The sequence below is a fragment of the Branchiostoma floridae genome, chromosome 11 (assembly GCF_000003815.2).
Source record: "Branchiostoma floridae strain S238N-H82 chromosome 11, Bfl_VNyyK, whole genome shotgun sequence".
Lineage (NCBI taxonomy): Eukaryota > Metazoa > Chordata > Leptocardii > Amphioxiformes > Branchiostomatidae > Branchiostoma > Branchiostoma floridae.
The window spans coordinates 5,183,045-5,209,706 of record NC_049989.1 but is presented as its reverse complement, the minus strand read 5'-3'; the positions used below and the strand labels follow the sequence as shown (position 1 = coordinate 5,209,706).

Sequence of the window (26,662 nt, the reverse complement as noted above, 5' to 3'; positions counted from 1 at the left end):
TTCATCTGGGCTGAGTTTATAAATCTGTTTTTTTTCTCATATGATGAAAACATAAAAGTAGCTTAGTCTGCTAGTATTTAGAAAAATAGTGTCATAGTTATCTTGCAATTACTCATTAGAAATAACATTGCCATGTCACATTACAGTTGTACAATGTAGAGACACAAACTCACACACATGATGATAAGATTATTATATTAGAAATAGGATTAAGTCAAGCAGGATTGACAATTAAGAAGATAAAATCTGTTTGTCTAGTCATCCTCTTAACAAGATCTAAACCAACATAATTGCGTTTCTCCTTTCAAAAACGATTTCTAATGACCATCTTGCACTTGTTAGTTTCACACAAGAAAAACTATTCTTTGATATACATGAGTTTCTATAGAAAGTACCGGTATGCAACAATTTTCAGTTCCTATCTGTTAGTTCTCACAATTTTATCATGATTGTCTGAATAACATGATTGTCAGCATGTTTCTCCTTGCAAAAATAATCTCTGTCACATTAGTATAGAGTATGTCAGAAATTAAAAACATTACACTTGTTAGATGTCACCACCTATCAAAATGTGAAAACATGATAAAACTGTATATCATACATATAGCTGCTGCTACAAAATTCAGGGCTTTAAAATTTCAAACGAGCTAAGTGCACTTTGAGTGCAATGCACACCGGGTTGACCCAAGATGAATAAGGTAAAATATGTGATGTGTAGTTGTTCAAATGGCTTAGATTATCCTTATTTCTACCAAGGCATTGGGTACACAACCCTGCCAAACATTCAGTTGTCTCATCCTTAAAGAAGCACTAGAAACAATACAGCACATTAAAACAGTTAATAGTAAAAACCAATACATAAACATATTAATAAAGTGTAAAATCTTAACACTACATACTTAGAATTGATTGTGTTTCCTTAAAAGCTTGTTAGGGGGTGCTATGTACACAGCTTGTTTAATGAAAGTCTGAGCTTGAGGAAGCATGTAACAGTGTATCGTTAGCAAAAAGTGTAACACAATGCAGAACTTCCTGATAAAACATTTTCTACAAGCAATGCACTTAGGAAACCAGCTGTAAAATGCTACAACACCACACCAATTGTCTTTTGAGAGTGCTTAAAATGCAAAACAGAAATATATCTGGAAGTGATCTACTAACACAAAGCAATGTGTGAACCCTCCAAGTTTGTGTTGCACGGACAAATTTTAGCCTCCTTCACCGGCTTCTCTGTAGGCCTTGGCATTTAGTGTAAGTTGTTGTGGGGCGGGATTGTGCTTTTTGGGGCGGTGATGGGGGAAGTCAATTCACAAATACGCTGGGAAAGGAATATATGCCAGGAAGCTTGTAAGCATGCTGCAAGCAATGCCCACAGAGAAGCCGGTGAAGGACGATGTTTTTCATTTTGAAGATACTAGTTGTCGAGTGGCCATCTGGAACAGCTTTACCCCAGAGTAACATTAGCAGGAAGCCCCGTGACATTGGCAGGGCCCAGCAGGGTGACCCCACCAGCAGCACAGGTGGCCCAGGATGGGAACGTGCTGAGGCCATACAAGGGGATCCCGTAGGTGTTGATGGCGAAAGTGAGCACCAGGATACAGCCCAGGTTCAACATGAAGCCACACTTGGCCTGGAATGGAAAGAAAAAAAAAATTACGGTTGTCTCTATCTCAATCACCTTTATCCGCATGTTAAGCTACATCTGTTGTTTTCAAAAACAGAGTATCTTGGGACATCATGTCGACGGACGCTGGTCTCAGAGTAGTATTTTCAAAATATTGCAGTTTGAAATCCGATGTTCATTGACTTGATATACCTAAATACTTTAGTTTTCAAAACAATGGATATAGGTTACCCCATGGACAAAGATACTGCAGCAGTAGTAATTGTTTAAAAAAAAGAGAAAATTACAGTGGTAATTCTTATTATGTTTAAAGTTTGTTATTCCACTTACCATGTCAAACACTTTGATGCGCCCATACGAGAAAACAATGGCATTGGGCGGTGTCGCCACTGGTAGCATGAAGGCAAAAGAACAGGCGATGGTTGCCGGGATCATTAGGTAATAAGGGTGGACACAGATACCCTCAGCCTAAAGAGAGGAATAAAATGTTTCTATTAATCACACATGTCACAATTACAGTTCGTTCAAAAGACAAATTTTCAGAGAGAGCTTTAAAGAGCAATGAGTAAATGTAAACTTAGGATATTAAAAGTTAAAGATTTGCTTAACTTTAGTTTCAGAGTATTGTTCACAAAGTGTTAGTCTTAAGTGATGTTAGTTAGTGGTTTACACATCAGGTTTACTGAAGTAAACATTGGTATATGCAGCATTGAGTGGGAGGCAGAGTAAGGTTGTGGCTATACTATTAGACTGTATGGATATAGCAACAAGTCTTTGAATAACAGATGTTTGAAAATACCCTTTGGGCAATTGAGAGAAAAACAGTAAAACTTTGTAGTTTCAATTTAAAAAAATGAAGGACAAACACCCACCATTTTACCAATGATGGGGAGAAAGATGGAGGCTGTGGAAACATTACTGGTGAACTCAGTTATGAAGGCCACAATGATGGATACAACCAGTGCAACGACAGCGGGAGGCACTCCAGCAAGACTAGTAAATGCCTCACTCAGCCACATAGACAGGCCTGATACCTGGAGTCAGGCAAAGGGATGCATCAAAGTTCTACTGTTCACTACAGAGGTACAGTAAGTTGTTCACTACAGAGGTACTGCAAGTCAAACCTGCTGGAAACCTGGCAAGTGTATGTGTGTGTGTGGGGGGGGGGGGGGGGGCGGCGGCGTACGGTCAGTAGAAGGCTGTAGATGTCAGTGCAAGCCCAGGTGGTACCCAAAATGCAGAGTGTAACACAGCTGTACACTCCTTTGCTAGAGCAGTTTATACATAAGTTGGTCAGTCAAGGAGCATTCAAGCTACTACCACCTATAGCAGGATAGCAAGAACATGTTAAAGTGTTAGTTAGAAGACCAGACAACACAGAGAAAAATTAACCGTTACTGCAGTGTGCTTTTGTCCCCTCTCACCAGTTTTCCGAGGATAGGCAGAAAGATGGCAGCAGTAGACGTGTTGCTGGTGAACTCTGTTATGAAGGCCACAATGACGCAAATGATGAGAGCTAGGGCGACCACGGGAAACCCTGCAAATGTTTGGAAGCCTTGTCCCATCCAGTCCGAGAGGCCAGAAGCCTGTGTCGTATTGTTATATTTGTAATATGTACATACAGAATACACAGTGTTTAGGTGTTCATTCTGGCACTGATTCAGCACTGTTGGTAAGGATATGTAAAACAACTACAAGAAACAATGAAAACTGAAAATATCAACATCCTCTAATAATCAAATATTTTAAATAAACCTTGAATCTAAACCTCTATCTGTAGTAGCAAACATGGTAGGAAATTGCATGTCAGGTGGTACATTGATAAAGGTTAGACATTAAGGTAACAAGATACACACAGCTCACAAAAGTTTCTCAAGCAACTGGATAGATTTTACAAACAGTCAGACATTTCAGCTATCATTCACTACCTTTTATCACTGACAACTTCATGAGCAATGTGCTTAGTCATCAACGAGACAGTATTTGTATTTGATTCAATATATGCAATGCAGCTGTATTTTCTTTGTCTTGAACGTAATTATACAATGATTGTATACAACTTGACTATTCTTACACTAGAAGAACATTGCTACATAACATGAAGGAGGTTTTATCTGATGAAACCTCTTCAGTAACATCTTTCCTGTCTCCCACCTTGACTCCATCTGCGAGTGCAAACCCTCCTCCCAGGAGGATGACGACACTCCAGGGCATCTTCTGATGTACCGTGGCCCAATCTAGGATGGGCGGGGCAGGCTCCGCTGGACGGGTGTCTGGAGGAACACAAGGTTGTTAACATTGTACTTGTATATCTACAGTTTTGTAATGCTACAGGGTTCTAGCCACGATTTTATTTTAGGGTAATAGTAATGGCGGGTGGTGTGGAAGGGGGGTCTTGGCCCTTCCACGGTGAGATTTTGAAAATGTAGAGTAAAAAGTTTTGATGAATATATAACCAGATCACTTTTTGCAGAACTACTCTAGTGGCATATTACGTGACATGTTTTATATAACAATAATGATACTTAGTACCCTATGCAGACCCTACCCATGTATATTCCCTATACATTAGACACTTCCTTCGTCGTGAATATTTTGGGTACAAATGTGGGGCAAAAAGAACACAAAAAAGGCCAACTGTTGACATGATGCCAAGGAACGAAGGACAAGTTTTCTTATCAATCTTTAGTTAAAGTGCTCTTTTACGACTTTTCCATCAATACACAGACATACACAATAGACATAAAGAGCACTCAAGACACAAGTCCCTTCAGTTTTAGCAGTAAGTTTTTAGCACATTTCAGCTCATTCACGTACCTCTTTTCTGTCTGCAGCACATGAAGTTGGGAGGTTTGGACGGCCAGAAGAACAGGAAGATGGCGACCATGATACCTGTGGCTGCATCTGTCATGTAGCTACAGAAACAGAACAACATCTTTCAGCAGGAAAATATCATTAGCATTTCCAAAACTAGTTATGAGTTCAGTCGTTTAGACAAACATTTCCAAATCTGAGGTCAGTTGCTTAAAATATTCTATGTCAAATTGCATGATTGGATATATTTACTTACTACATGTTGGTCAGTCTATTGTATGTTATCTACAATCAACAGTTGCATTGATATTTTTTTCAATTGTAATCTTAACTACACTCACATTGTAGTAGCTGTAGTAGTTGCCTGGTTGTGCATTTCAGACATTTGGTGTACAAGAAAACATTTCCTACCATTGCAACAAGACAAAAGAAAGTTACACGTATTCACCCTTTCACAAAGAAGTAGGTCCATCCAGCAGCCCGCCCATTCTCCAGTTTCACAAACTTCATGTCCCGGAAAAACCACAGGAGCACCAGCAAGACAAAGTGGAGGAGAACAACTTTCTCTGGAAACCTACAGAAATCATCATGTAAGGAACTTGTTAGCATTATGGTACAAAGTATGACACTCTTTTCATAGTACTGTACCGTATGCACCTATCTTAAAAATTGTTCTGACTGTCACTTTCTTGATGACAAAACCAAGATCAAAATTGACCAACTATCCAATCATAACTGCTCATAGATGAGTCTTGCTACTTTATCTTTTTCCAATCATTAGTGTGATATGATACACAACAAATTATCTTCAGCAACACAAGAAAGGCAATGAAGCATGTGGCAAGTGCTTGACTACATGTATGTAAAGCCTTTAAGTTTTCAATACTAACGACACAGGTCCCAGCTCATCGTATTGTCTCCTGATGACCTTATAGGCAGCATTGTCCCGGTCTCGTTTACATCTGCCCTTGCACCCTCTCTGCTTAATGCATCCCAGCAGACAACTGTAGTTAACCATGCACATTCAAATTTATTACAATATTGATCAGAGAGAAATTTCTTAATACTAGTAGCTGCAGTTCAAACTGAAATTGCTGGGGGACCCAAAACCTAACTTATTTTTCTTTGTTCAGAACTAGCAAATGTCCTGCATTACAAAGAAATAAAAAAATTCAAAATTTCTTCAGTAGTATACTATAATGCAAATCAAAGACACAACCCCGTCCCTTTTGGCAGAGTTAAGAACTCTCATAATGCCACCAGGTGCCAATATACTACCACATAAAAAAACATTGTTATATATTGTCTTAAACACTATCTGAAATATATACCTCAGGATTACTGGTGCTGGTACATCCCTTTAAATCACTTTAACTTGAAGTGTTTATTATCATGTGGCAATTACCATGGCATACGTATGAATTATGTGAGATGATGATATTGATACCTGCAGTCCAGAAACATACACTGAAGCCAGATCCAGGCCAGGAGAAGGGCCAGAATCATAGCAGGGAAGCCGAAGGAGAACCAGGTCACAAAGTCAATGCCTGGACCGTTGGGGAACAGTCTGGAAAGAGGAGAGCCAATTTGAAAAGATGGTACTATTAGCTGTTACCTAATATTACACAATTACCGTATGACAAATTGTACTTCAGATATCAGATAGCTAACATGCTTACAAGGAAAAATTTACAGATGATATCGTGTTGGTGACAGAACAGTTGATTCGAGATATTATATCTAGTCATGGTCTGAAATATAATTATAGCATCACGACTCCTTTCAGTCAAACCTTTCAGTCAAAAATGCATGTGGTTGATATTGCTTTTAAAATCATTTGATATATGCATCTAACTGTAGGCTAGATAGCATTTTCATTAATATACACATGGATAGTCTCATTTATTGTATAATTTTTGTCGTAGGACTTTTAGCAATGTTATGAGTATAAATGACAGAGCCAACTGGTGACTGATGTTCTTTGAAAAATATGTAGTATTACACTCTGTGAGTACTTCAGACTGTCATAAGACAACAGAGTTTTGCATACACATCCACAACTTTGCTAAAAAGGTCCTTCATTTGTAGAACTAATATATGATACAACAAATTGTGACAGGGCCCTTAAACCATGCGCTGCACCAGGTACAAAAGAAGGGAGGCTGAATTCTATGCCTTAAATAGGAAGAAACATAACATGATAACGCACGTGTCCACAGCCTGTGTGATGACCAGGTTGGGGCCTGTACCAGTCAGGGTGGCGGTACCTCCGATGTTGGCAGCGTAACAAATACACAACAGCAGACCCTTGCTCATCCTGTCACCACTATCTGCTGAGCTGCTCTGCAACTGTTTCTTTAAAGAACAACATATTGCATGTCAGATGTAATCTCCAAGCAGATCCTACGGTGCCATAAGATAGTATCAAAGCTGCCCATGGAGTACAGGCACCGGGGCTCTGGTCACATATACAATCCTAGGCCGGCTTCACTCCTCTGCCAGCTTTTGATACTATCTTATGCTACCGTAAGATATGCTTGGAGATTATGTCAGTTGATATGGACTAAGAAAGTTGAATACATTTTTCATAACCTGGTATCCAGCTGTAATATAGCTCCCGAGTCTCTTCTCTCCTCAGAGAAGAGACTCGGGAGCTATATTACAGCTGGATATACCTCAGAGAAGAGACTCGGGAGCTATATTACAGCTGGATACCAGGCTACATTTTTCATGGAAATCTTGATCATCTTTTTCCTGTGCATAATTTTTCACTGTCATCTGTCGTCTGCTTACATTATTTTTTGCATGATCATCATTTTCACCAGACTGAACAATCCATCCTACACTTAAGTAGTATATTTCATCCCCAAATAGGACTGAATTTCTAGATCTTTCTGGATATTCAAACCAAACCAAAGTAATAAATGGGGGCCCCAAAGCCCTTTTCCGTAGAGCATAATCGGCGGTTTTAATTCAACGTACTCCGTAGCGGGACCGCTCGAATTCAACGTAGAGTGTAATCGGTGCATTTTGCGTCGAGCGATATTGGCCCCTTTAATTTCACGTATTACGTAGAAGCTAACTGGATTTTACCGTAAAACGTAATTCATATGAATTGTTCGTAAAGCCTAATCAAAATTTCATTAAACTGAACTAGTCTACCGGCAAATTTTACCCGCAGGAAATTGCGTTTCAAAGGGTCCAGATTTCAAAATTTCGCCGGACCTTCCTTGCGATGGCTCACCCCTTCGGCATTGGACATGGTGAAAATATGTTGCGGGAGCGTCGCCCCCCAACTAGTAGAAATTTATTTACCGAACTTAGCTTAGTTAACAAGCAGAATGTGCCCCCAGGAAATGGAATTTCAGAGGGTCAAGATTTCAACTTTTGTCCCGGCGGCCATTGGGCTTCCGGCGACTTGGGCCTCTGGCGCTCACGACCCATCCGGCGCTCGTCGCCCTCAAAAACTACTAGTATTCTCTGACAGAAATGTCATTACATTGAGTCTGCCAGCAAAATTCGTCCCTTAAAATGCAGGAAATGGTGTTTCAGAGGGTACAAATTTCAAAATTTTTCCATACCTACATTCCGACAGTTCGTGCTTTAATGGCACTCGAAATCTGAAAATGATGTTTGGGGGCGTTGCATGTGAATTTCTAATTGAAATGCCATTTAACTTAGCTTACTCTGTGAGCAAACTTTGCCCTTCAAAATGGATAAAATGGCGTTTCATAGGGTTAAGATTTCACAATGTTCCCGGGGGAGTATGCCCCCGGACGCCCCTAAGATTGTCGCGCCTCTGCTTTCGGTGCTAGAAGTGCTGAAAATTACGTCACATAAGAAATTTGCTGTCGCCGCCTCTAGACTGGTGCTTTTTATTATATCGTCTAAGTAAAGTTTGAATCTTGTTGACGAAATTATCAATTTTGTTTAAATCTCCTCTTCACGTGTTCTGCCGTCAGCGGAGTTCAGCCAAAAGACTATAAAGATTTGCATAATGCATTATGAAACTTCGTAATTTAGCGTAGAGCGTAATAAAGCGTCCATAATTTAGCGTATTACGTAGCCGGCCCTCCCGAATTTAGCGTAGAGCGTTGTCGGTACCCCCCCTTGGGGGCCCTCATAAATGATGTGCTGTTTTTTTTTTCTTTTTGGCTATCACACTTTTTGGCATTTTTTTTAGTTCACAACTAGCAAGTCCAGAATACTGAGTTAGAGACCTTACCCACAGTTACAGAAACTCAACAGACTTACTTGTAAATGATGAAGCAATAATTCCTTGGAAATCAGGAAGAGAAGTTTCAAATCCGTAACTTAAGATGATTTTACTGTTAGAATATCACATTCAATATTTGCATGACTCTAAAATATTACAGAATATTATTACAATATTAGTATTACATGGGTCAGCCAGGAAGCTGAGACTTCTCACAAAGATACAGGCAATAGAAACATATCAAATACAGCATAAGTAAAAATCTATTTTAGTTGTAAAATTCAGAGGATCTAGTACATTTTAACATTACCATGGAATGTTAAATACACATGTATTTTTCATATTACACTTATGTATTAAGTGAAGTGGTCATTTTGAAGATAAGGTTTATGTAGACACTGTGGTTGGTTGAATTTTTAGTGCATTACCTGGTCTTCTGCCATTGTCGTGTCATCTTCAACAAAGTCATGGTCACTTCACAACAAAAAAACAACAGAAAACAAACAAAAGTTCAAACAAAACAGGAATAAAACACTGTGATTGGACCAAAAATGAAATATCATTAGATAGGCCAAACAGTTATGGGGCGCACTATGGCTTGTTAAATTGCTCTCAAATTTATTTCGGTAGATTTGGGTGAATTTTTATGCAGCAGTACAGGACAACATTTTGTTAAGTCCAAGAATATTTCAACATTATCAAATACTGGGCACAACACCAGTTCACAATAAACAACAAAAACAAAAGAATCCATAAGAAATAATATTGCCTTTTCCAAAATAGCACAAAGCTATTCTACAAAATTGTTAATAGGTTTCTAGTGAATTGTCTCCCGTGGATATTATCATAAACTATCCTCACCCTTCCTCCATTCTTATCTCCTTGAGTTTGAGTGCCTCTCCATCCTCCCCTCCTCCTGTTTAGAAAAGAACTCCATGTATCACATATAGAAACCGAAGGCATCAACAAACCATCATATTATAATCAAGTCAGTTTCAACATACTAGTAATATAGGTCCTAAAACCAGAATCCTGTTATCATTATATGCCAACAGTCAGTTTAAATGGCTTTCTTGTAATACTATTAGTTTGCACTAGTTTAGGCAATGTTTTGTTTGAGTCATAGCAATGAAGAATTAACGATGTCTTTATTTGGGCTACTTAACTTTTACATTATTACTTCAAGTCATTAGATTAGGTCCAAACAGGATATCTATTTTTTGTCACTGCAATACCCTCAAATAACGGTGAATAAACATACACCAACAATACACAAACAAGCAAACACTCTCCATTTTCAGGGAGGTAAATATTACTTTCCTAACAACAATTGTATCTACCAAACCTGTTTTCCCGTCAGGAGGCAGCATCCTTCTCTCTTCAGGTTTGTCCTTTCCTGTCTCCCTCAGTAACTCCGTCAGGATGGCCTGTGCGATGGGGACCATCATGGCAGTTGTTGCTGTGTTGCTGATCCACATGGACAAGAATGCTGTGGCTGACATCATTCCTAACATCAACCTATGGAAAAAAATTATAACTAAATTACTAAGCTAAAAGGATTTTTTACTGATAAGCAACTGGAACACACTTAACATCTAAATTGCTGCCGTCAGAATCAAAGTTGCCTGATTTTATACCTTTTGAAGATCTTCCACTCATCACAATTATGCAATTTTAATTAGGAACTTAAAACCAATCAACATGTAACTGAGAGAGAATACTCTATAAATTAAGAGGCTCAGATAGATAACATATTCAGTAGAAGCTAGAACCCACCATCTTGGTTCAGAACCAACAGTCAGCAAAACCCTCAGTGCGATCCTCTTGTGGAGATTCCACTTTTCTATGGCCACAGCAACCAGCAATCCTCCAACAAACAGAAAATTGTTGTCCTGCATTTAACAGAAGTAAATTAATTTAGTTTTGTAGTTGATAGAACCTAAGGCATCTTACACTCATTGGTACCCCTTAGCAAACTACCAGAATTGGAATCTTACTGATTAAAGTGATTAGTACTGACCGTACTGACTGGATCAGCCCCGTAATTTAAATTTGCCAGAAGTTTTCCGTTAAGTCTATACAGTCCAGAGTAGAAGTCTTATGCATTCCATACATGTACAGTACATACGTACCTTTAAGTAGTTGATACAGACATCCTTCGATGACTGGACCCCAAGCATGGGAAACAGAATGATGGGAAGAAGAGCAGTGACAGCCAAAGGAAGAACTTCTGTTGTCCAGTACACTGCCATGATGATCACAGCATAGGCACAGGCTGCAATCTAAGGTAGGCAACATAATACTTTAGAATATTGTATAAACATAAGACTATTGTTGAGCATGAGGGGGTCTTAACAAAATTGTATGGACATTGTAAGATGTTTTACACAGTCACTATTCAAAGTAGTCTAAGGCCTATGGAAAAAAATGTTGCAATGTATTGACTGTTTCAGTCCAGAACAAATTAGGGTATGTAGGTAGGAGTTATCTTTATTTTTCTTGTATTTTTTAGGGAAGCATGAAGCAATGACATATTTTTTTAAAACATTTTTTCCAAGGCCTAACGAATATAACTGCAATTAGTTAATGTTATTGGATTTAACTGCCATCAGGTGTTGTACCGAAGGTTACAACAGGTAAATTTTATTCATAAATTTTGGATCTCCCAAATCTCTTTCATAAAATTTATTTGGATCAGCCCACAATGTTTAATATAGTACCTTTTGACTTATACGGTATACCTATTAACCCAACCACAACCCAAGATACATTTTAGGACAGTTGTGACATGTGTACCCGGGAGTATTTAGTATCTTGGGTTTACAATTACAAATGAGGATAGCCTGGCTACTATGCTAGGCCCAGCCTTTTGCATAAACCCTTTGGTCAAATCTACGGGAAATTGTTTATGTAAAACTAGAGGCTGAATAAATTCTACAGAAATCGCAGTAGGGGAGAATACAAAGCCCATCAAAAATTGGACAACTGTATTTAAATGTGTAGTGTCACAAAGTATTTCTTGTAATTAAATGTTAAGTTATATAACGTTAACGTTATAAATAAAGTTCTGACAGGCTATAACTTAGTATAAGTATAAGATAACAAGATAAGAGTTAATTGTGTTGATGCTTCGCTCACTCGTTGGTTTGATTCAATAAAGGGTTATAGCAAAGGACCTGGCGTTATGACACCATCAAACCTTGGGGTGGGTTATTATTAAACCCTTTGAAAACCATAATGGAGCATTCCAGGACACCCCCGAGATAGAGTGGTACGACCCAAAAACCAGCGTTGACAGGATGTGAAAATGAGGACACAAGCAACAGCTGTAATTTGTTACAGATGTCGATAAATATGACCATTATATTCTTACATTTCACTTCTGCTCATTGGACCAGACTTAGACGACATACTTACAAAATCTTTCTCCGGGTAAAAATCTGCTTTCCATGGGTAAGATTTGTTTTTTGTTTGTTTGTTTGTCTTGATCCTACGCAGTGGGAGGTCAGTGACCGGTCATGACCTAGATACTAAAGAAGAACGCTGAAGAAAACACACCAAAAAAGCACCTTACCTTGCTGTATTGCGTGGAGGCGAAGTAAATCGGGAGCGGGCACAAAAGTACTGGTGTGAGGAGGAAGACGATAGACTTCCAAAAGGACAACAACTCCTTGACGATCCTGGGCGCCATCTTGCTGGAGCGTCTTCAAAGTTTTGAGACGTCGACCTGAGAAAAGTTCGCTGTTTTGTGGTAACGGTCAAGACTTCTTCTTTCAAATCAGCAGCCTCAACAGCTCAAGACGGAGCTGAAGTAGATCAAACTTAACGTTTTAGTTGGTTACCACCTGCTGAAAGTTCTTCCAGCACCAAACCGGTTTTCGTCAGCGGCTCTCACCTCAACACTCTAAACCAAAACAACCTTTACTTGAGGCTACCAGAAGGGTTTTGTGGTATCGCAGTCTCTCAATTTTGTCATGCATAACGTTATATCCAACATACTGGCATTAGTAATAGTAAGAATATTTCTGTTGTTGTATTTTATGCTTGAGTTGTCCTTTTAGTTCCAACAGTCATTTATTTTGACTATAAATGGAAGGTACGATGTTTGGTAAACCCCTAAGTTAGACATAGGTTGCGTTATACTTTGACCTGCAGAAACATATGGTTGACTGATTTCTGGCACCTGAGGTCAATCATTGCCCATTGCACTGAACCACAGAAATCTTTGTCCCATTTTCTCAGCCTTTTTCTTTCATGTAAGTAACAGTAACTTGATCATATTCTCTTTCTTTGAACAGCTGTTAACATAATTATCCAGCACGAACTCAAAGGCATGTCACCCATGCGTCCCGCGTGCGCATGGTCTTTTTAGCGAATGCCCACAAACGCCCACTCTAGAGAAGTCCGCGCTGCACGAATCTCATTTTTTTTGCTTGGAATATGTCCACGTTGTGCTCCCATGTATTAATCCTGAGTTTCAAGTCAATCCATTGACCCGAAGTGACATAAATCAAAGTTTTCGATTCTCGATGGTCTTTTTAGCGAACGCCCAGCAAAATGTCTTTTTAGCGAATGCCCACTATATCCACAAAAATATCGGCCGTCGCGCAACGACACCTAAACCTACCGCCACAAACATGTTCAAGATGGTGTCCCATTGATGTGTACGGAGTTTCCGTGCTTTACAAGCATTTTAAGTCCCTGTTTTTGGTCAAAATGTACGGCGACGATACTACCATACTTTAACTATAGCAATTCAAAATGGCGGGTACTAGTCATGTGACCTCCTTGCGGGACTGTTCTATAAGTATCGCGGGAGGGACTGTTGTAGCATAGCTTCTCATACAACCATTTTAGAGTGAATTCTGAACAAGATTTTCCTTTCATATTGCTATCATCTGACTGATATTTACAATGTGGTCATTTTTTCTGTGCTATTATTACCCAGGTTTGAGGAACTTAGTGCAAATTTGGATATTGATTCACCTCAGTGCCCAATTAATGTACAAAAGGCTCAGACACATAAGTGTTATAAACCTGAATAGGGGCAGGTAACCAATACTAAAAAAACATAGCTATTTATTATCAACAATACTATTTACATTATAATAATAACTCTTCACCAAACTGGACTTGTCTTATCTTTATTTATCACAGAAACATTGTTACAATGAGGATTTGATTAGATGAGTATCTGTTACAGTGTGTACAAACTTATTTCAAATACAAAAATGTATTTCGTTTCACTTCCTAAATATTTTTAAAGTATTGGAAGAAGTTGACACATAAACAATATTAATTACATTATGTATGTGCAGTAAAATGTGACCACATGCTATCAATAGCCTAATAAAATGTTGGAACATGGCACAAGCGGGCTCCTCTTCTGAGTAGAGAAAGGAAATGTTTTATAACATTTAGTTATGACGTAGAAAATTTCAATTGTAAAATGTACCTTTATTAACATTTACAAACAAATTGTTTTTTCTCTTCTTAATAAATGACAACAATACAGGTAAGTAAGGTGTGTTTCCTTTTATAACAGGCCAGGTAAGACGCCGTACAGGTTAGTAAGGTGTGTTTCCTTTTATAGCAGACCAGGTAAGACACTGTACAGGTGAGTAAGGTGTGTTTCCTTGACTACAGACTAGGTAAGACACCGTACAGGTGAGTAGCGTGTATTTCCTTTGATTACAGACCAGGTATTAAAGACACCGTGCAGGTGAGTAAGGTGTGTTTCCTTGACTACAGACTAGGTAAGTCACCGTACAGGTGAGTAGCGTGTATTTCCTTTCATTACAGACCAGGTAAGACACCGTACAGGTGAGTAAGGTGTGTTTCCTTGACTACAGACCAGGTAAGACACCGTACAGGTGAGTAACGTGTATTTCCTTTGATTACAGACCAGGTAAGACACCGTACAGGTGAGTAACGTGTATTTCCTTTGTTCACAGACCAGGTAAGACACCGTACAGGTGAGTAACGTGTATTTCCTTTGATTACAGACCAGGTAAGACACCGCACAGATGAGTAAGGCGTCTTTCCTTTGCCTATAGACCAGATAGGGCATTATACAGGTAAGTAAGTTGCTTTACTCACCCGTTTAATACCTATCTGGTCTATAGGCAAAGGAAAGACGCTTTACTCACCTGTATAATGGCCTATATGGTAGTATATAGGCAAAGGAAAGTTGCTTTACTCACCTGTATAATACCCTGTCTGGTCTATAGGCAAAGTAAAGACATCCTACTTACCTGTATAATGGCCTATCTGGTCTATAGGCATAGGAAAGACACCTTTCTCACCTGTTTAATGGCCTATCTGGTCTATAGACAAGGGAAAGACACCTTACTTACCTGTATAATGCCCCATCTGGTATATATATAGGCGAAGGAAAGACACCTAACTTACCTGTATAATACCCTATCTGGTCTACAGGCAAAGGAAAGTTGCCTTACTCACCTGTATAATGGCCTATATGGTATATAGGCAAAGGAAAGACGCCTTACTCACCTGTGTAATACCCTATCTGGTCTATAGACAAAGGAAACACACCTTACTCACCTGTGCGGTGTCTTACCTGGTCTGTAATCAAAGGAAATACACGTTACTCACCTGTATGGTGTCTTACCTGGTCTGTAATCAAAGCAAATACACGTTACTCACCTGCACGGTGTCTTACCTAGTCTGTTATACATAAAAGGAAACACACCTTACTCACCTGTACGGTGTCTTACCTGGTCTGTAATCAAAGGAAACACACCTTACTCACCTGTACGGTGTCTTACCTGGTCTGTAATCAAAGGAAATACACGTTACTCACCTGTACGGTGTCTTACCTAGTCTGTAGTCAAGGAAACACACCTTACTCACCTGTACGGTGTCTTACCTGGTCTGTAATCAAAGGAAATACACGTTACTCACTTGTACGGTGTCTTACCTAGTCTGTAGTCAAGGAAACACACCTTACTCACATGTACGGTGTCTTACCTGGTCTGTAATCAAAGGAAATACACGTTACTCACCTGTACGGTGTCTTACCTGGTCTGTAATCAAAGGAAATACACGTTGCTCACCTGTAAGGTGTCTTACCTAGTCTGTAGTCAAGGAAACACACCTTACTCACCTGTACGGTGTCTTACCTGGTCTGCTATAAAAGGAAACACACCTTACTTACCTGTACGGCGTCTTACCTGGCCTGTTATAAAAGGAAACACACCTTACTTACCTGTATTGTTGTCATTTATTAAGAAGAGAAAAAACAATTTGTTTGTAAATGTTAATAAAGGTACATTTTACAATTGAAATTTTCTACGTCATAACTAAATGTTATAAAACATTTCCTTTCTCTACTCAGAAGAGGAGCCCGCTTGTGCCATGTTCCAACATTTTATTAGGCTATTGATAGCATGTGGTCACATTTTACTGCACATAAATAATGCAATTAATATTGTTTATGTGTCAACTTCTTCCAATACTTTAAAAATATTTAGGAAGTGAAACGAAATACATTTTTGTATTTGAAATAAGTTTGTACACACTGTAACAGATACTCATCTAATCAAATCCTCATTGTAACAATGTTTCTGTGATAAATAAAGATAAGACAAGTCCAGTTTGGTGAAGAGTTATTATTATGATGTAAATAGTATTGTTGATAATAAATAGCTATGTTTTTCTAGTATTGGTTACCTGCCCCTATTCAGGTTTATAACACTTATGTGTCTGAGCCTTTTGTACATTAATTGGGCACTGAGGTAAATCAATATCCAAATTTGCACTAAGTTCCTCAAACCTAGGTAATAATAGCACAGAAAAAATGACCACATTGTAAATATCAGTCAGATGATAGCACTATGAAAGGAAAATCTTGTTCAGAATTCACTCTAAAATGGTTGTATGAGAAGCTATGCTACAACAGTCCCTCCCGCGATACTTATATAACAGTCCCGCAAGGAGGTCACATGACTAGTGCCCGCCATTTTGAATTGCTATAGTTAAAGTATGGTAGTATCGTCGCCGTACATTTTGACCAAAAACAGGGACTTAAAATGCTTGTAAAGCACGGAAACTCCGTACACATCAATGGGACACCATCTTGAACATGTTTGTGGCGGTAGGTTTAGGTGTCGTTGCGCGACGGCCGATATTTTTGAGGATATAGTGGGCATTCGCTAAAAAGACATTTTGTTGGGCGTTCGCTAAAAAGACCATCGAGAATCGAAAACTTTGATTTATGTCACTTCGGGTCAATGGATTGACTTGAAACTCAGGATTAATACATGGGAGCACAACGTGGACATATTCCAAGCAAAAAAAATGAGATTCGTGCAGCGCGGACTTCTCTAGAGTGGGCGTTTGTGGGCATTCGCTAAAAAGACCCTCCCGCATTCATTCCGATGAAACGTCAGCATTTATATCAAGGAGGTTCAATATCCTTCGTTATATGTAGGTCCTGAACTTATTCCAATGCACTGCAGTCTAGGACTAGTATTTATACTTTTATGTCATGACCTCAACCACAGAGTATGCCATAGCACGCAGCTACTACATGTAACGTATGCAGCCCCTCAAACAGGAGTAATGCGAGATATTTGGACCTTTCCTGAGACGTCATGTTATGATGTCTATTGTTGGTTGAACTAGTGACCTGGCAAACAGGTGGCATCCACCGAGTCAACATTCAAGGCTGATAAACAGCCACTCTACTAATGGGGTCCCAAGCGGGAGGGGATGTTTCTGCGCCACAACCAGTAGATTTCTAGCGAGTACACGCATACAAAGAAGCAAAGAGTGATTGCTGTTGTTGATTATAACGTTATCATTCCAGGGTATTCGACGTCAGGACGTCAGTAGATTGGATTGAAAATTGATATTTTATAGATTAGCAGATCAAATTACTGGTTAATATGTAAATCAATATTTTGCAAAACATCTGCTTTTTGCCTACCACTGCGTCACCGTGACATCATCGTGATCGCTTGTGTTGTCACTGATCTGGTGGCACGCGAGGGGAGCGAAATATTTCACACCAATTGTCTGTTGATTATAAACGATTTTTTCCTTCATACGTAGCGCATAAAAAGTATATTAATTAAAGACTGCTGGTGCAGATATAATTGTTCATTTAAATTTGATAACGGTTACCTTTATAATTTATAAAATGTGGCATGATTCATAAAATCATACCAACAGGTGAGGGCTTTCCTTCCTTATTTCTATCTCTCTTACTACTTTACACCAACTAGCTATGCCCAACTATTATTAATCTTAGTGGCGCTGTAAAATTGTAATTGCCCACTGAAGTGGGTTAAGACGTGTGCAGTGAGTTTGGAATAGGGTAGGTGTGTGTTGTCAGCACAATTTGCTTTCCTTCCACCGCCTTTTACCTCCCCAACTGACGCGTGACTGAACCATTTTAATCTGGGCGGAGTGGGGAAATGACTGTCATCCGTCACATTGTCCGTCACATCCGTGTCTCCGAAACATATGGCATTCCCAACGCACTCGCTAGATGGCAGCTATTTACAGAAAGAGAAAACAGATAACATCTGAACCCGTAACTAGGTCACGTCACGCCCCCTATTCCAACAAAGCTCTGACATGTCTGACAGCAATAGCGAGGTAAGAAATTTGGTTCTCTTGGTTATTTTCAGTACAATTATGCCTTCTCCTCGTGATCCTCCAGGCACCATCGCCTACCAGGAAGCCGATGGCATACTGCAGCAGTGCTGGTTCATCAGATAGTTCCTCCTGCCGCATTTTTGCCGCAAAATTATGGACAATATCCGGCGATCATGCCGAACGCACACACATGGTCCGCCTGCCATCCCCTTGGGTCAGCCACAGGTCAGCTCCTGAGCAGTCTGTGAGACGCCGTCTGGTCCACAAATGGGTAAAAATACAAGTGATTAGTACTGAGGACAAAGTCCGACAAACACAGGCAATCTGGCCGGGCGTTCAGTGCCGATGAGCGCCAGACAACAAGCAAGGAGCTTTGATAACAAGGGTAACGTTAAGCGCCCCGCAAAAAAAAAAACTAGAGCTCCAACGCCAACTAAACCATTTCAAACCTGGTGGAGTGGTTAGGTACAAATTATATAATTATATATAGGCAGGAATCAATTTATGACCTCTTAATCTCATATTTGCTAGCCTTCGGATGTCACTAGAATTTATTCATGAGCCTTAAACTTTAAGGCTGAATTGAATACAGTCTCAGTTGCAGTGTTTGCTGTATGACAACAAATGCATGTAATATGAGAATGTTCCCACAGATTATCATACTTTCTTAGTGGAAGTGGAGTGTCAACATCATGCACAGCCATTGGAGAGATTGTCAGGTACTGTTACTGATTTGGTGGTATGCTTTTATGTGTTAGATCTTTTTTCCTACATTGATATTAATCTTATACTTATTGTAATGGTATTTAAGTCATTATGTAATAAATAATTATATTTTAGAATAAAGTTATACACTTAAAAAGTATTTAACTTTATTAGTCTGTGACCAGACCCTCTGGTCGACAGACTTTTAGTTTTGTCACGTTTACGCGCGTTCGCAGCTGTATCTGTATGTTCCCGTTGTCTGAATTCTATGTGGTTTGGCAGGTCCTTTGTACTGAGGTTGACGATGATGCACGTGAACTTTTTTTTGCGGCAGGTGGTTTTATTATGGATTTTATAAAAATAACACCCCTACAATTTGTTCGTCTTGCGGTGTTTTGGTCCAGATCCTCTGTATGTGGGTCATGGTGTCATTGGAATTTGTCAAGCAGATGCGTGGTGTTACCTGATCGTCAAAGTTATTCGCGTTCGCATCGGTATCTGCATGTTCCCGTTGTCGCATACGTACGTTGTTTGGCAGGTCATCTGCACTGAGGTTGACGATGATGCACGTTGTTTTTTTTTTGTTGTTTTTGCGGCAGTTGGTTTTATTAGGGACGCAATAAAAATAACACCCCTACAAAATGTTCATCTTTCGGTGTATTAGTCCAGATCCCCTGTATATGGGTCATGCTGTAATTGAGATATTGCAAGCAGATGCGTGATGTTCTCTGGTCGTCAATGTAACGCGCGTTCGCATCTATATCTGCATGTTCCCGTTGTCGCATACGTTTGTGGTTTGGCAGGTTCTCTACACATATTTGGACGATGATGCAAGGTGTTTTATTTTTTCGGCAGCTGTTTTTATTATGTATGTAATAATTTCAGAAATCACCCCTGCAAATTGTACGTTTCACAGTGTATTGGCCCATGTCTGCATATGGTGCCCGTTGAGGTAATTGGGTATAGTTAAGCAGATGCGCGATATGTGCAAGAATTTTACGCGCGTTTGCTTTCTACCTCTTATTCAACAAGTTTATCCGTACTACTTTATGTACCAGCATCATGGACCCCGGGATTCACCCATTAACACTGTGTCATGCTACCTTATGGCTTCACACTAGTTAAAAACTTATCGCACAGTTCATCATCAACAGCTGTGTGTTATCGTATGTGGGACATGGGAACCGACATCTAATGTTCCACTAATGACCCTGTCAATCAAATACCTCCTGTCGCCGTTTGCAATGAAGCGTGTAAGAATTCTCATCCCAAATGAAGTTTAGCCATATTATATTCCCGGACTTCGACTAAGAAACATCAAGGTCCTATTCCGTGCTTCATACTTATTACGTCCATAACAGAAACATGTTAATACTTGGTGCGTTTGTCAGTCTGCCTGTCGGTCTTGTAGGTGTGTCTGTGTGTGAATGTGCCTGTGTATTAGAGTAGACCATCCGGTAACTTATCGTCACCATATCTTTTTGACTTTGGCCACATGTTATCGCACAATCCATACCTGTTTAGTAAGATTCACATGACACAGAAATATTAGGCAACTTTAGATACAACGATATATCTAACACCATGAAAAGAATCATATAGGATATAAGCACAACGTCACACACCAAAGAAGACAAAACAACCAACATATACCAGACCGACGTCACAGACTATGTTACCTACGGTCACTTGTTTGTTTTTTGGAATTGTCATGACCCTGTGGAAATTATACTGTTCTTGCGTGTTGTTTCTTTTACTTTTTTACAATTCTTGAAATCCTGACTGAAAGTACACATTCAATGTTACATGTTCATTTTCTTTAACCAATATTTATTCATGAGAAGCTTAAATCAGCTGCAGGCTGCTTTTTTTGGTTTATGTAGTGTGCCACAAAACTTAACATCACAATTTCTCAATGTTTCTGATCAAAGTCCTTTACTAGTAACTTATTTTGTTGAATTCTTATTTTTCAGGAGTGGTCCAAAATTGGACTGCCTCTGTCAACAACGAGCAACGAAGCCTGTAAGATGTACGATGCTACAGTAACACAGGTCAGATCTGTTTGGACATTGTAATCATCCATCCTTTAAGTTAAAAGTTGCAATGTACTTGTATTATGTTGGTAAATGCCCATCTTCAACGTGGCTTTCATGACACTCAAAGCAGAGGTTAGGCTGTTTTCATCCAGGAGATGTCGAGATTTCAGTACAAAATAGAAAGCCCGATAAAAACGCCTAAAAAAACGTCAAAAAAACAGCTGGAGCCTAACCTCTGCTTGGAGTGTAATACTTGCATGCTACAGTTTGGTTTAAGAATGTGAGTTATAATTGAAAGTTTCATCACATCTGCTTGTTCTGTTACACTACTTACAGTATGTGGGGTGGTATCAGGATGACAGTGTTGGAGGTATGGAGGGGTCGATGACCAAAATGATGCAAGCAGACCCAGACTTTGGTATGATATAGTCGTGTTTGTATAATGATCATGATAAAAAGAGAAATGTTATATGGTTTTTAAATGAAGATCTTTCGAACACATATATTTTGCTTTTTCCTTTCATTCAACATTTCCTAAAAAAAAAAAAATCTTTTTCATTGTGCAAAGTAAAAGCAACAGTTTATTATTTTTCTATTATCTGATAGTGTTTAAAGCAAAGAGACTATGATAATCACAGCAAACAGAATTAGAAATGAGACAGACACATTGACTTAAATGTTTCTGTAAAAATGATAAAGATATCTGTACCATTTTCTACACATTTTGAAAAACAGTCATGGGGAAGCTGATCGGTGCCTGGTTTCGGCTTGGCGGGAAGTCAGTCCATACAGATGAGAATCTGAAGCAGTACGTGGAAGACTTGGTCCGGTCCTCGCAATCTAACAGCCTAACCTCGCGGGAAAAACAACACGTGGATGCCATACAACTATGGGCTGAAAGGTATTCATTTCATCGGCTACTTACAATTGTAGTTGTTAATCTTACCTGAGCTCAGACAACTCAGACTGTTTTGTAAAGTCATTGACAGTGATCTGCATTTCCTCTTTCATATGTGCAGAAAGATATCTTAATTTTACCTACTTTGTTGGCTACTGCTTTATTCAACAATATTTAATCAGCAATTTGTGCAGTGATTTAAATGTAAAATTAAGTTGGATGACATGAAATATAAAATTATAAAATGAAAATTAATTAAGACCTTAATTATTCATTCATTGATTTTATGAGAATTATCCTCATTGTTGCTTTCTTTATTCTGTAGGGACATGCAAGGTGCCTGTAGAATGTGGGAGAACATTCTGTTAGAACATCCGACTGACATGCTGGCTGTGAAGTTTGCCCAGATGTCTTACTTTGGCCTTGGGGAGCGAGTACAGATGAGAGACTCGGTCTTAAGGGTGCTACCTGCATGGAAGCCTACCATGCCACTGTATGGGTGAGTTCTCTAGGCTCCATGTATCAGTCTGGGAGAATACTAGGAATGCATTTAAGTTTTAAGTTCATGGTAGCACCATGTGCTGTAGTCTCTTACTGCCATGGATGGCCACTGCAAAACCACGAACATAAAACCACCGCGAATATTTCTGCATTTACGGTTGTGGGAATCGGCCAAATAGACAGATAGCACAACAGAGGAGTTAGCTGAAAAAAAATACAGTTGGTGACAGAGGGAGCTTGTAGGGAGTCACCATTTTCAAACAGTATGAAAGTAATCTCTCCGGCTAACTCCTCTGGTGTTTTTGTTATCCTTCTATTTGACCAATTTCTACAATTTTGCAGCGATATTAAAGTTGAGCCAGGTAGAGGCTGTGTTGAAGTATGCGTTAATTATTGGGCCATTACATTTGGGATGTTTATCAATAAAGCGTAACAGTACTAGTAATTTAGGCTACTGTTAGACATAGTAATTAATTGTTTAGGCATGGGCCCCTTATTTCTTTCAAATCTGCATTTATGCTTCCTCTTACATGTAGCTACTTGCATGGAATGGAGGCATTTGGTCTGGTACAAACCAACTTTTACAAACAAGCAGAACAAGCTGGTCGAAAGGTGAGGAAAGTTTCTGTATCCTTTAGTAAGTTCTTAATTTTATAACTTGGTTATAATTTAGTGTGTGTAACACAAACTCTGCTGTCCTGGGCTTTAATTGGCCACACCCCACAGGCTGATGGATGTTGGGTGGGCTGCTATAAGTGAAATTTAATCAGGCTAGTTATAACAATGCGTTGACTCCATTTTCAAAGCTTTTACAAAGAAAATCTTGTTGTTGTTGGAAGGCCCTTGAGCTGAACCCTAAGGATATCTGGGGACGACATGCCATCTGTCATGTGATGGAGATGGAGGGCAGACAGAAGGAAGGGATCGCATTCTTGTCCAGCAGTGTAAACGACTGGAATGTAAGTAGCATTGTGAACGTCAATAATACCCGTTTTTCAACTTGAGCAATATTCAACATGGAATATCTATTGATGTGCACTTTGTAGTAATAATTGTCAAAGACCAGGCACTGCAGTCTTGATTGATTGATTGATCAGTTGATTGCTAGATTGATTGCTAGATTGATTGATTGATTGGTTTATTGATAAATCAGTTTATTGATAAATCAGTTTATTGGTTGATTGATCAGTTAATTGATAGATTGGTTGATTGAATAATAGATTGGTTTATTGATAAATCAGTTTGTTGATAGATCAGTTTATTGATAAATCAGCTTGTTGAGAGATCGGTTGACCAATCGATCAATCAATTGATTGATTGATTGATCGATCAATCGATCGATCAATTGATTCTCACAGAAACACTCCCTTACTGGCCATTGCTACTGGCACTGGGCCCTGTACCACATGGAGAGGGGAGAATACCATGCAGCGCTGGACATCTATGACACCCATTACAGGGGCAGGAAAGACAACTACCTAGCCGACCCCTGCTCACTGCTCTTCAGACTCAATATGGAAGGTGTGAAGAAAGGCTTTGTGTAGATAAGAAGACTGTGCTAGTATTGTACATTCTGTTTATAATGGTTTGTATTGCAAAACTGGTAGAAGAAGTTCATTTATAGTGAACTTTATTCCAGAGAACAAAATGAGTACTGTTGACTACTTATGCTTGCATAGTCTGACAATTTAAAGTATTATTTATCTCCAGCTAACATATGTCTGAAAGATGCAGTTATTTTTGGTGACGCCTCACAGGTGGAGCCATTTCCTATTCTACCTGACAAATTTCATTATTCTGTGAATACATGTAGGCGTGGATGTGGCAGATAGGTGGGACGACACCTATGACATGTGCAAACCTTTCCTGGATGAACGGATCACCGTCTTCAACGATGTTCACGTCCTTCTGTCCTGTCTGGGGGCCAAGCAGCAGGACTCCACCAAGAAGCTGATGGAGTCTCTCAGAAGTTTTGTCAGGTAGATACAATACAGTAAAGTAAATGCAGAAATTTTCCATGTGGTTTTATGTTCGCGGTTCTCGCATTGCAAATTTACCGGGAACTTAAAAGCACCATGAACATTTTTACCTGGCAGTAAGAGACTACAGTGCATGGTGCTCCCGCAAACTTAAAACCACCGCGAACAATCCTTTTTCCGGATTAAATTAAATCCCCGCAAACTTAAATGCATTTTACAGTATTGATAGATTGTCCTGGCACATAAATAAGTTTCTGCATCAGCAAATATGGACAGGTTATCATTTTAGTGTGATTTATTTTGAGTAGGTGGCATGATTTTTAGAATCTAACAATCTACTGTCAACCACATGTGCAGCCATATATATGTTTTTATTTTGTTTTATCAGTGAAGAGGGAAGTCAGTCAGTTGTTGCTAAGGAGGTGGGAGTTCCTGTTTGTGAAGCTCTTGTAGCTTATGACGAGGGAGACTACGCCAGAGCTGTGGACCTCGTGGCGCCCGTGCGGTACCGGGTGGGATCCATAGGGGGCAGTAATGCACAGGTGAGAACAGGCATACATGTTTGGGGAGATTTGAGTGATAGAATTTCAGACAGAATTTCCAAACAATCTCTCTATTAGTTGTGTTGAGACCACATTTGTGTACAATATTCTAGTTAACCTGATCACTTGCATGATGGTGTATTACATCATTTTGTGTTTTCTTGATACCTACTCATGGTTTATATTACAATAAGTATAGTTATTATTGTCATACATTATTTTGTACACAGCTGGATGTTATTCGCCTGTTCCTGATCAACGCTGCCATCAGGTCACCCAACAAACAGCACCAGAACTTAGCCAGGTAATGCAGCTCATCGGCCATGTTCAACTTTAAATATGTTGTGTTTGTTCCTAGAACAATTTCTACCACGGAATCATCTAAATCTAGTTTGTTCTAAGTAGTGGTGTTAACTTATTGGTACTAATAAACCCACACAAAATTGCAAATAGTGGTCCTGAGCTACATTTGCATAGATATGTATTTCCAACTTTGTTTGTTTGTTTTATTGGGATCTCCATTAGTGATATTAAATGTAGTACACTATTCTTCCTGGAGTCCTAAAAAATTAATCCAAAGGTATCCAATTTAAGACGTAAAGATTGTACAAAACTGCAAATTATCAAACATTATTTTGGATTCATTTTCTTCCTGTTTGGTTTCACATTTTATCCTCATGAATTAAAGTCTTAAACATATGAATCAACAAGTGTACAATTGTTTCTGATATTGCATCAGGGCTCTAGCCAGCGTCCGTTTTCCTGTCAATTGACGCGTCTGACGGAAAAATTTTAAAACCAATCCGTCAACTTTTACCTACAAAAATCTGATAAAAGCTCCTTGGTGGAAGCTACAGGCTGCTTGGAGACACCGTCCACGGCCGTAAAAGCCACACACTGTTTGTTTTGCTATTGTTATGATTGTTAATAATGTGTGTCGGTGCCCTTTCGCATACGATAATCTCATTAAAACCCGTTTTTCAAGGTCTCAGTTCAGTCTCTCTAACTCCTGGAATAGTGTTTTCACGACAATGGGAATTGGCTGACAGAAAAAAATGTCGAGCTGGCTAGAGCCCTGTATTGCATATTAATGTATTTAGATATCAATGTATTTCAGAGCCCTTTTGGTGGAGAGGAAGGCGCTGAAGGACAACTCCCCGCTCACAGACCGCCTGATGGCAGCGGCAGCAGCAGCTTTGCCTTTGTAAAACTCATTTATTAGGCTATTCTCACAGACTTAAAGGTCATGTTGATTTGATTATATGGATGACATGATAGGTGAATTGGAGAGAAAGTACTCATTTGACCAATACAAGACAGTATGATTTTTTACATGAGAATCCTATCCTTCTACATCCTGTTGCTTCACTTAGTAACGCTAGTTCGCCTTTATCCGTTCTTTCAAAGAACAATGTTTTTAGGGAAATCAAGTCGACAGATGATGGTTTCAAACTGTATTTTGAAAAGTACAATTTGAAACTACCTTCCATCGACTTGATATCCCTGGATACCCTATTTAGCAACACAATGGATATAGGTTACCCCCGCGGATAAAGGTGAAATAACGTTACAGTTTGATTGAAGGTAAAGATACAGTGCAATGAAAATTAATTATGCAAATGCAATTGATATGAAGACTGAATGATGAGCTAGATAATATTAAGACTGTGGAGCTTTTAATTTTTATAAGATGATAAACATTGACTAATCAATGAATTATGAT

At 39.2% G+C, this 26,662-nt stretch overlaps 2 protein-coding genes across 9 annotated transcripts; one reads left to right on the top strand and one right to left on the bottom strand.

Annotated features, from left to right (window-relative positions):
* LOC118425608 (solute carrier family 13 member 5-like) lies at positions 1-12,591 on the bottom strand. 5 transcript variants are annotated; one of them, XM_035834557.1, is made up of 17 exons: positions 12,229-12,591; positions 10,787-10,936; positions 10,431-10,546; positions 10,000-10,172; positions 9,516-9,570; positions 9,083-9,128; positions 8,693-8,716; positions 6,648-6,793; positions 5,886-6,005; positions 5,329-5,442; positions 4,887-5,012; positions 4,442-4,539; positions 3,779-3,897; positions 3,049-3,210; positions 2,497-2,658; positions 1,955-2,092; positions 1-1,630 (listed from the first exon to the last, which is right to left on the bottom strand). In XM_035834557.1, the coding sequence occupies exons 1-17, from the start codon at positions 12,343-12,345 to the stop codon at positions 1,445-1,447; spliced, it is 2,052 nt and encodes a 683-aa protein (XP_035690450.1). In that variant the 5' UTR covers positions 12,346-12,591; the 3' UTR covers positions 1-1,444. The 5 variants fall into 5 exon arrangements, with proteins under 5 accessions (XP_035690450.1, XP_035690453.1, XP_035690452.1 ...); XM_035834560.1 differs by lacking the exon at positions 3,049-3,210; XM_035834559.1 differs by lacking the exon at positions 8,693-8,716 and having other exon boundaries at positions 6,648-6,787.
* On the top strand, positions 11,961-26,227 carry LOC118425610 (tetratricopeptide repeat protein 38-like). Of its 4 annotated transcripts, none has more exons than XM_035834565.1 (13): positions 11,961-12,107; positions 18,932-18,997; positions 20,957-21,034; positions 21,356-21,437; positions 21,755-21,920; positions 22,243-22,416; positions 22,955-23,030; positions 23,258-23,377; positions 23,777-23,939; positions 24,232-24,397; positions 24,786-24,939; positions 25,170-25,243; positions 26,057-26,227. In XM_035834565.1, exons 2-13 carry the CDS (start codon positions 18,971-18,973, stop codon positions 26,145-26,147), a joined length of 1,371 nt encoding a protein of 456 aa, XP_035690458.1. In that variant the 5' UTR covers positions 11,961-12,107; positions 18,932-18,970; the 3' UTR covers positions 26,148-26,227. The 4 variants fall into 4 exon arrangements, with proteins under 4 accessions (XP_035690458.1, XP_035690456.1, XP_035690459.1 ...); XM_035834563.1 differs by lacking the exon at positions 11,961-12,107 and adding an exon at positions 12,785-12,910; XM_035834566.1 differs by lacking the exon at positions 11,961-12,107 and adding an exon at positions 17,121-17,315.
* The last annotated feature ends 435 nt before the right edge of the window (positions 26,228-26,662 follow it).

Bases quoted from the DNA above. Each gene is read 5' to 3' on its own strand.
- LOC118425608 (XM_035834557.1), bottom strand. From the start codon at position 12,345: ATGGCGCCCAGGATCGTCAAGGAGTTGTTGTCCTTTTGGAAGTCTATC. The intron at 10,173-10,430 runs GTGGGTTCTAGC...TTTTTTCCATAG, and splicing joins GTTGGTTCTGAACCAAGATG to GTTGATGTTAGGAATGATGT. The intron at 1,631-1,954 runs GTAAGTGGAATA...TTTCCATTCCAG, and splicing joins GCATCAAAGTGTTTGACATG to GCCAAGTGTGGCTTCATGTT.
- LOC118425610 (XM_035834565.1), top strand. From the start codon at position 18,971: ATGCACAGCCATTGGAGAGATTGTCAG. The intron at 23,378-23,776 runs GTAAGTAGCATT...TGATTCTCACAG, and splicing joins GCAGTGTAAACGACTGGAAT to AAACACTCCCTTACTGGCCA. The intron at 23,940-24,231 runs GTGTGAAGAAAG...GAATACATGTAG, and splicing joins CTTCAGACTCAATATGGAAG to GCGTGGATGTGGCAGATAGG.